General features: G+C 40.9%; 1 protein-coding gene across 1 annotated transcript; it reads left to right on the forward strand.

Annotated features, from left to right (window-relative positions):
- The first annotated feature begins 499 nt into the window (after nt 1-499).
- Nucleotides 500-2,451, forward strand: LOC131610283 (uncharacterized). The gene is made up of 4 exons (XM_058882188.1): nt 500-680; nt 757-1,023; nt 1,102-1,171; nt 1,253-2,451. The coding sequence occupies exons 1-4, from the start codon at nt 678-680 to the stop codon at nt 2,329-2,331; spliced, it is 1,419 nt and encodes a 472-aa protein (XP_058738171.1). The 5' UTR covers nt 500-677; the 3' UTR covers nt 2,332-2,451.
- Nucleotides 2,452-10,401: the final 7,950 nt, after the last annotated feature.

Genomic DNA, 10,401 nt, shown 5'->3' on the forward strand with positions numbered 1-10,401 from the left:
CAAATTTTTGATGCTGATAGCCTTGCTCAGGAACTAACTGCAGCTTTCAATGATGTGCAGGAGAACTTCCAAAAAGGTACTTCCACTCATATTAAAGAAATCCAAGCTTTTCAAAAATTCTTTGAAACTATCTATAGACCTGATGATCTTAGTCGGACCGTTCGTGAGGCTGCAGTTACTTTGCGCGAAAAGTTTTCCGCCAAACTAAATAAGTTGAAATTGCCCTCGTATGTTCGACCAGAACTACGTTATGAAGTGGCTTTCAAACTCAATCCTCCAAAATTCCCCCCACTACCAAGTGCTGATTTTGGTGTGGCTCTAAGTCCTCCTTTCCCAGACTGGTTCGTGTGTGGGAATGCTCTCAAAATTCTTCAAGAGAGTACCAAAAAACGCGCTGAACGAGTGGTTCCGACTAAGCATACCTTGGATACTTTCACAGGACATCTTCATATAGATCTAAAACATGTTCGTGTCCTGACTCCAATACCTGAAGGTCTGGATTAAGACAATCTTTTCGACTGACTTATCTTTTCTTTATTGATATACTGATTTCAGTCTCAACTACAGCTGTTGCACGAAAGAGGAAGATTAAGGAAGCTTCTGCCCCAAAAGACTCTGGGACGTCTAAAAGCAATAAACCAAGTGGGAGTGACTCCCTCGTCACTGATAAGAAGCCCATGGTACATACTTATCTCATACTCTCAATCTTGTACAATCTGTGATTAGTACTCATCTTTCTCATTTTCCACTTGCCAGAGTTCGAAACCCCCAACGGGTTCGAAGCGTAAAGCTTCTTCGACCACTGGTTCGGATGGCGAAGATAAATCCCCTCCTCAAACTAGACAAGGACAGAAGAAAAAACACAAAGCTGTTACCCCTTCAAGAAAAGGGAAAAAGGCAAGTCCTTCCAAAGCTGTTTCTCCTGGTGATAAAGCGTCCTCTGAAGAGTCTCCTTTGAAAGCTGCTAGTAATGCTTTCGTTGTGGAAAGCCATAATTCAAGTCCAGACAATATTCCACCCAAGGTATTTTGGGTTTGTCCCACATATTATCTTGTGATTTTAACTAAATAATTGTACTGACATTTTACCTTGTTATTGCAGGATGATGCTGGCACTGCTACTTCCGGTTTTAAAGACCCTGGTCTCACCATTGATGTTGACAAACTTTATGGTAATTGTCAAACTTTAACTTTCGTTAACTAAACTCCTCAAAAGTTTATTTTTATGACTAACTTTGCTCTGTTTAACACAGGTACTTCTCAAAATCAAACTCGTGTTCTTTCGCCAGTCTTTGAAGACGTTAGGCCAATTGCTACCATATTGCCTAATGAACCAGTCGAAGAAAGCCACTCTACTGACGAATCCCCACCTACCCATCAAGGCAAAAATTTGGAAGAGGATCATCCATTCTCAGGCAGCGACAATGTGAACCAGCAATCACATGACAACGAAGATTCTGCGTCGGAGAAAGATGCTATGGAAGAGATTTCTCAGCCTGAAAAACCAGTTTCTCATGGAACTTCGACTCTTGACGCAAAAACCATTCCTGAGACGATTTCGACGCCTGCCCCTGCAAAGCTTACTCCTTCAGAGCTTGAACACCTTAAGCAAACTGATCCTCTTAGTTTCTTAAAGGCCATTATGAATGTGAATACTCCTTCGCCTCCGAAGCTTAATGTCTCACCAGCTGTAACTGCAGACTCTAGTGACAAGGAAGATATTCCCAGTCTTCTTCGACAAATAAAAGAAAGATTCTTTGGGGTCAATCTTGTAGATGTTCTCAATCGGGACCCTATTAAGAGCCACAACTTAAACCAACTTCTAAAGAAAGTAGATTTGCTTCAAGTTTCCACAGAAGTTTCAGAGGTAATTGTTCTGCTGGGCTCTCTACTCGAGCAGCTCCAAGCTAACATCCTTCGAAGGCAAAATGTCGAAAAAGAGCTATCTGAGACAACGGCCTCTCATGACTCTTCATGGAATTCTGCTATGGACGCAACGAGACAAGGTGAGGCCCTCAGGCTCAAACATTCAGAAAATCAGAAGGCCATTGATGATTATGAGAAGAAAATCGGCTCTTGGAAACAAGAAATCAAAGTACTCGAGGGTAAGATAAAGGAGGCTGAAAGTTGTCAAGCAGTTCTACAAAAGTCCAATCAACAAGACTTGCTCGAAGTGGTGCAGTCAGGAATGAAACATTTCGAGACTGCACAAAAGTTAGTGCCAGAAATCGAAAGGTTGAAGAAACACCGGGCACTAATTGAACTTCGCATGTCTTCATGGGAGACTCAATATCTGAAGATCAAAAAGGACCTCCCTGAGGATTTCAACTAGATGTTTTCGATCTTGTTACTTATCTTTATTTTGTAATCGAGACCACTGTAGACATATAATATTTGTACGCTTGACTCCCATTTATCTCTATCATATTTGCCAGTGTTGATTTAGCAAATCTTTCAATTTCTTGTCAAAATATATCTTTAGATTTCCTACAGTGCTTTTATTAAATGCAACATGTAAAACCTGAACATCCTTCGCAGCACTCTTGCCTCTAGACTTGACGTTTCCACTTCTTCTAGCCATAATCATTATTAAAAAGTGAGGTCACTTTCTCCAAAACGTCGGTTTTAAGACGTGCGTGCATCAGTTTAATGATTACTTCTCAACTTCCAAGGGCGGGAAACGGCGGAAGCCATAACTTCTTTCTTTGGAAAACCAACCGCAGTCCAATCATTCATTAAAAATTGAAACCCACCCTTCAGTATTCCCCTTCTATATAAAGGGTCCAATATCACCTTTATTTCTTCATTCATGCGTTTTCTCTCCAAACCAAACACAGAAAAAAGAAAACACACAACTTCTCTTTCAGAACAACTTTCTTACCTTACAATGGCTGAACCTCTCTTCTTTAACGACATCAAAGCCCTCATCAGAGGCGAATTCAGACTCTCTAAGGATGAACTTGTTCGCCATTTCATCACCATCGAAACCCTGTTTGTTAACCAGGAACTAAACTTCTACTTTGAGGAAGTCCTGGAGGGTGCTATTTACCCCAACATGGTGGCAGAATTCTGGATGAATGCGTCTTTACGCATAGATCCTGAAGGTAGGACCACTATTGACTCTGAGATTCGACACGCTCGTCTCAGCATTACTCCCACCACTATTGCCAATCTGATAAAATGCAATAACTCCGGTGAAACTTTTGATGACAACAGTTTCAGCATGACTACTCATCTCATGCTGAGAACTCTTATGGACAATGATCGCTTCAGTGCTAAAGTCATCAGGATCTGGCATCAGATGCTCGTGGGGAACTTCCAACCTCGGCGGATTGACGAAAACAACATCATGGTTGAAGACTTGGAGTTCATCCTCTGTGGTCTTCGAGGGAGGAAAATTAACATTCCTTTGATGATCTTCAAGGGACTTGTTAAAGCTGTCTCTGCCGGTGTTGACCGTCGAGGGGTTGTGACTTGTCTTCCGTACGGGAGACTCCTTAGCTACATTTTTCTTAAGAAAGGCGTAGTGAGAAGGATGCGTAATTCTGGAGCCATGGATATGTTCGAGGCTGAACCTTCTCCTATGTTGTCTTTGGACAATTTAAACCAAAGGATTGACTAGCAAGTTTTTACCTTAGGTTTAATCTTTTTATATATATTTATGCCTTCCCTTTTTTTTTTGTAACTTCAGATCCTATTCTTTGGATCTTTTTGTAATGAATGTACTCCCATGCTTGAAATGAAAAGAATATTTTGGTGTCTTCTTTGATTTTTCTTTCCATAATTCTTCCTGATTGTAAAGCCATTTTGGTGCCTGACCATTTTGGCTTTTCGTAGTACCCTGGGTATCTACGTCTTTGCAATCCTTACTTCGTGCATACTTGGTTTATATCTCTTCAAATATTTCCCGTTTACTCTCAAGACCCTATGATCTTCTGCTACTTCTTCAATTTCGTAAGCATTGTTCGAGAATACTTTTAAGATTCGAAAGGGTCCTTCCCAATGTGGGGACCATTTACCAAGTGCCTGATTCTTTCGATCTATAGGTAAAATAACTTTCCAGACTAAGTCATTATTAACAAAAGTTTTACCTTTCACCTTTTTATTATAAGCTCTGGACACTCTTTCCTTTTGCCTTTTTATCATTTCCAGTGCTCGAAGTCTGTCTTCGTCCAAATCTACTAACTCATTCATCATTAACTCCCAGTATACGTTGGGAGGAATGTCTGCTTGTCTTTGTATCCTTACTGATTGCAAACATATCTCAATTGGAAGTACTGCGTCATGTCCAAACGTCAACTGGAAAGGAGTTGTATTCGTAGCTTCTTTTGGAGATGTTCGACAAGCCCAGAGCGCTTGATCTAAAGTCTTATGCCAATTCTTGGGTTTCTTTCCCACATGTTTCTTAATAAGGCCAATTATTATTTTGTTTGCTGCTTCGACCTGTCCATTTGCTTGGGCGTAATAAGGTGTAGAAGTAAATAACTTGAAACCTATTTCTCTGGCAAAATCTTGCATTTTTCGTCCAGTGAAGACTGATCCCTGATCAGTTGTTATACTCTCTGGGATTCCAAACCTATATATAATGTGTTTCTGAATGAACTCAATCACCGCCTCTTGATCCACATTTTCCAGTGGTATTGCTTCGACCCATTTTGTGAAATAGTCTATTCCTACCAAAATGTACCTTTGACCTTTAGATGACTTGGGGTGAATCTCTCCAATCAAATCTAATGCCCATCCCCTGAAAGGCCATGGTTTTACTATTGTACTTAGTTCGTTTGCTGGAGCGTGTTGGATACCTGCATGTTCTTGGCACTCTTGGCACCCTTTCGCGAACTCTATGCAATCCTTTAGCATCGAAGGCCAATACATCCCATAACGAAACAAAAGCCATTTCATTTTGTGCCCTGCTTGATGTGCACCACATGCCCCACTATGTACGTTCGACAGAGCCAAGTATGCTTCTGCTTCTCCCAAGCATTTCAACAATACCCCTTCAGGAGTTTTCTTAAACAATTCGTTTCCCATCAGAAAATATGACAGGGCTCTATACTTGATTTTTCTGTCTGTATCCGTCGAAGGATTTTTCAGATAGTTAATAATTGGACTCCTCCAATCTGTGTCTGCCAATGAATCTATATTTAGTACTTCGAATTGTTCTTTGTTGGCATAACCCAATTGTGAGTTCTCTAGATCACTTGGCGAAAGTTTAGTAAACATTGCTCTTCCTCTTACTTCAATCAATTCCTCCAACTTTTCTTTTGATACTTTATATCCCGAAGCTAATTGAGCCAAGTCGTTTGCTTCCTGGTTATTCACCCTTGGTACATGTTTTAATTCCACGTATTCGAACTTCTTGAGCAACCTATTTGCGATGATAAAATACATGATCAAATTCTCTTTGATGCACTTGTACTCCTTTGTCAATTGTTTGATGACCAATTCGGAGTCTCCTTTAATTTCGACTCTGGTTGCCCCCAATTCTAACAAAGCCTCAAGTCCAGCAATTAAAGCCTCGTATTCAGCTTCATTATTGGAGCATAATGGACCTTCGATTTTGTACTTGAGCTTTGTTGGAATTCCATCAGGAGAAATTATCAACATTCCAATACCAGTTCCCTCTCTATGCGTTGAACCATCGAAGTATAACTTCCAAGGTTTTAAGTCCACATAATGCTGATGGTTCTCAACCACTACATGGTCGACAATGAAGTCTGACACAATCTGACCTTTCATTGCCTTGAGAGGCTGAAATATTAATGAATATTCAGTAAGGGCTAAAGCCCATTTGCCAATTCGACTATGTAGTATTGGCTTAGATAACATATGTTTAATAACATCACAATGAGATGAAACATAAACATCAACTGGCTTTATATAATACTTAAGTTTGATACAGGAGAAATACAAACAAAGGCAGAGTTTTTCTATATCAGTATATCTAGTCTCTGCATCATTGAGTACTCTACTTAAGTAATAAATGGCTCTTTCGATGCCATTCTCATCCTCCTGGGCAAGCATGCTGCCTATTGTTTTATCTGATGCTGAAATATATAGGCGCATGTGCTTCTTCCCATTTGGGGGAGATAGAATTGGTGGACAAGTCAAGTATTGCTTTATCTGATCGAAAGCTTCTTGATGTTCAGCACGCCATTCGAATTTTCCTTGCTTAAGCCGAAGTAAAGGTGAGAAAGCTTGCGTGCGTCCACTTAAGTTGGAGATAAATCTTCTTAAGAAATTTATCTTACCCAACAATGATTGTAATTCTTTCTTCGTGGAGGGAGGCTTGGTCTCCATAATGGCTTTTGTCTTGTTTTGGTTGATTTCTATCCCTTTTTTGTGGACTACGAAACCCAAGAAATCACCTGCCTGCACAAAGAAAGCGCATTTAAGGGGGTTCATCTTCAAGCCATATTTCCTCATTCTTTCGAATGATCGGCTCAGATGATCTAGATGACTCATACCCGAGGTAGATTTTACCACAATGTCATCTATATACACTTGCATGAATGTTTCTATGAAGTCGTGAAATATAGAATTCATTGCTCTTTGATAAGTTGCCCCAGCGTTTTTTAAACCAAAAGGCATCACAACCCATTCGTAAGTGCCTATTGCCCCTGGGCAACGAAATGCTGTCTTGGATACATCATCTTCCGCTATAAAAATTTGGTTGTATCCCGAATACCCATCCAACATGCTCAAATACTCAAAACCTGCGGCTGAGTCTACTAACATTTCTGCTATAGGCATGGGATATTCGTCCTTAGGAGTAGCTGCATTAAGGTCACGAAAGTCTATGCATACTCTTAATGAGCCATTCTTTTTAATTACAGGTACTATATTAGCAATCCACTCGACATACCTTGTAGTTCGGATAAATTTGCACCGTAAGAGTCTTTCGACCTCTATTTTAATCTTCGAGTGAATCTCTGGCGCGAATCTTCTGGGAGTTTGCTTTATTGGCTTCTTCCCTTCTTTAATTGGTAATTTTAATTCGACTAAGTCTCTTTCGAGACCAGGCATCTCATCATAATCCCAAGCAAAACAATCTCTGTTTTCTTTCAACATTTTGATGACCGTTGCTTTCAACTCTGGTTCTAGTTTCGCGCTGATATATGTTATTCTCTTTTGATCATTGTCTCCAAGATTTACTTCTTCAAGTGGATCTTGGGCCAACATCTTTATGTTCGACGCCATCGGGTCTTTTTCGAATCCCAAAGGTTCTTCGTCGTATATTGCATCTAACCTTTGACTTGGCTCTTCCCCTATGATCTCTTCAACTGGAACCGTATCTTCAGGGAGTTCGAAACTCGTACGTATTTCCAATTCTGATATTCCTTCTTTGGTTAGAACTGTATCTATCTTGGTATTTGATAGTTCGGCTTCGAGAGCCGCCTTTTTTTTGTTTTCGGCCACATAGGCCGAAATCTTTTCGAAGAACGAAGACTCAGACATGATTAATGTCATCGTCCCAGCCTGTTGGCCGTACTGTCGGATAATTCTCCAATGGTGCTGTATTTGGTGGACCATCCATGATCTCTCTATCCCATTGGAATCCATTTGGGTGTAAAGTTAAATAGTATAGTGCATTTTTATTTGGGGTATACATTTCTTCTGCAGCATGACAAGGACCTATGTTTGCCAAGTTCCTGTCGAAGTTGTTTTTGTTCACCTGGTTGACCTCAGCCATGTAGTAACTCTGGTCGCCTTCGATATTCTCCACTATGCCATCTTCTCTCCAAATTGTCACCCTCTGATGCATTGTTGAGGGTACAGCTGCTACTCCATGAATCCATTCCCTACCAAGCAAAAGGTTGTAGTTTGCCTTTGCTGGTATAACCATGAACATGGTTGACCTGGTAACTGAGCCTACTGTCAGATTGACTTGAACAACTCCCAGTGTTTGTCCTATTTTGCCTTCGTAGTTAGATAAAACCATGTTATGTGGCCTTATATCCGTATCAAACATACCAATTCTTTTTAGCATGTATTGAGGCATTAGGTTCACTGATGCTCCCCCATCAACTAAGACTTTATTAATGCCCACGTTCTCAATCTTAGCCCTGATATAGAGTGGCTTCAAATGATTTCGCATACCCTCATCAGGCCTTTCGAAGAAAGCATTCTGTTCTTCTATTGCACCATTATTCAGCACATAGTAACACACAGGTTTGTGTTTTGCCATTTCTTCGATGTCAGCCTCTTCACAGTCTTCTACTTCAGTTTCCTGATTAAACTCGTGAGGGAGTACAGAGACAACATTGCAATTCAAGTTTATAGATGACACTCCATCAGAATCAAAATCATTTGTCATTCTATGCTCTTCTTTCCAAGAATTTGAACGCATCTTGTCTTCTTCATCCAAGAGTTTTTCAGCTTCGAACAATCTGCGTTCTACAGGAGGTTTGTTTGACTTTGCCCCCTGGTATGGGACTTGGTTGCTACTAGAGTCTCCAGCTTCCCTTGGCCTGTATTCCTTCTGAGCCTTTTTTATTCTCTGATGCCTTCTCCACTGGGACCGAGACATAGGATTTCTTCCTTTATAATTTTCCAACCGATACGCCTCTCGATTTGGTCTTTGGAATTGTTTCCTATATGCCATTGCAGTTCTTCCACCTTGGTCCCAACTTCGCCATTTGTTGGTTCTTGCATCAGTTTGTACCCACCTATCCCTTGGCGCATTTGCAGGGACTTTGAACGTCCCCCTTCGAGTCCTAGGATGTGGGCTATCAGGCCTCTTTGTTGGAGTCCAAATGTCGAAACCGTATAGGTTGGGACGCAACCCCTGAGTTTCTTGACTCATGTAGCAATACACACGTTCGAATGATCGTGCTAGCATTTCGTCATAGACTGCCCCACATCTTGGGCAGAGAGCCACTTCAGTGTTTTCTTTGTGGCATCTGACTAAAAATCCTACCAAGCTTTCCTCCATCTTTGGGTACAGTTGTAGTAGGGGATTTGGCTCTCTTCCTGGGTGTTCCCACCTTTCGCGTCGAACCCTTTCGAAGTTGGCTTCGACCCTTCGATTCAGCATGATCGAACATCTTGGACACATCCATTGCTTACCACCATTTCTCTCGTGGCAATTCCAAAGATATTCTTTGAGGCTTTCGGTTCTTGGAGGAACTTCGATGCCCCCATTTTTCTTCGTCAGCCATGTCTCTAGTTCGCCAAATTCAGACACTGGTCGTCTGGCGCTAACCATGTTAACCGCTGCTGGAGGAACTTCAGAGATCTGGATTTTCTGGAGTTTCATCCTGAGGTCTTCAGTGGCCTCGCTATTTTCTTCCTTCGAGGCTTCAGTTATCTCTGCCTTGGAAGATTCTTCAACATCAGTATTGAAGATTATGTCACCATTTAGGCTTTCAGTAGCCTGCTTTCCATTGAACATTGCTTTAGTCTCCACAACCTCGACTTCAGAAACCTCCACCATGTTGATATCTTCTACCTCGCAGAGGCTAGCGTCAGCAATGTTTAGGGGATTGGTATCGACCCTCATATGACTCTTGGTCTTGTCAGCAAACTTCAACCTTCCATCATTGAGAGCATTTTGAATTAGATCCCTGAAAAGAAAACATTGAGAAGTTTTATGGCCTAAAAACCCATGATATTTACAAAAACCTCTTTTCTTCCGTTGTTCCAACGGAGGAATTTTTGAATTTGGAGGTAGTATCATTTGGCCATCTTTTACCAATAAATCAAATATTTCATCACACTTGGTAATGTCGAATGTATAAGTTTTCTTAGGGAACCTATCATTCTTATCGTTTTCTACTGGGTTTTTTCCATTGGCAGGATTTAGCAGTTTGCAAGCATAAGGTGGCGCCTCTTTCAATTCAGCTAGGTCTATTTCGACTTCTTCAGGGCTATACGAGTCATTGAAAGACTCATCATCAGCGTCCTCGGCTTCGACGTACGCTATTCTCTCTTTCTTATAACTTTTATTTGCCCTAACTTTTTCTGCCTTCAGTCGTTCGACTTGTCGAACCCTATCTGCTAATTGGGCCATGTCCCTAAGGTATTGGGTATCTAGTTTCTTTCTTATTGAATAATCTAGACCACCTGCAGCCATTTCAACAAGTTCATGCTCTGGGACTGTTGTAAAACACCTTGATTTCAACAGACGGAACCTATTTAAATAATCATCAATTGTTTCTGTGAATTTTCTTTTAACACTGGCCAATTCTTTCAAACTTATCTTAGTTTGACCCATGTAGAATTGCTCATGAAAAAGTCTTTCCAAGTATGCCCATGCATCTATCGAATTTGGTGGCAAAGTAGTAAACCAAATGAAGGCATTTTTTGTCAGCGAACTAGGGAAATACTTGATCCTTAAATCCTCGTTTCCCGCTAAGTCTCCTGCTTCTGTCAAATATCTAGCAATATGTTCCACTGTTGA

This window comes from Vicia villosa, linkage group LG1, assembly GCF_029867415.1.
Source record: "Vicia villosa cultivar HV-30 ecotype Madison, WI linkage group LG1, Vvil1.0, whole genome shotgun sequence".
Lineage (NCBI taxonomy): Eukaryota > Viridiplantae > Streptophyta > Magnoliopsida > Fabales > Fabaceae > Vicia > Vicia villosa.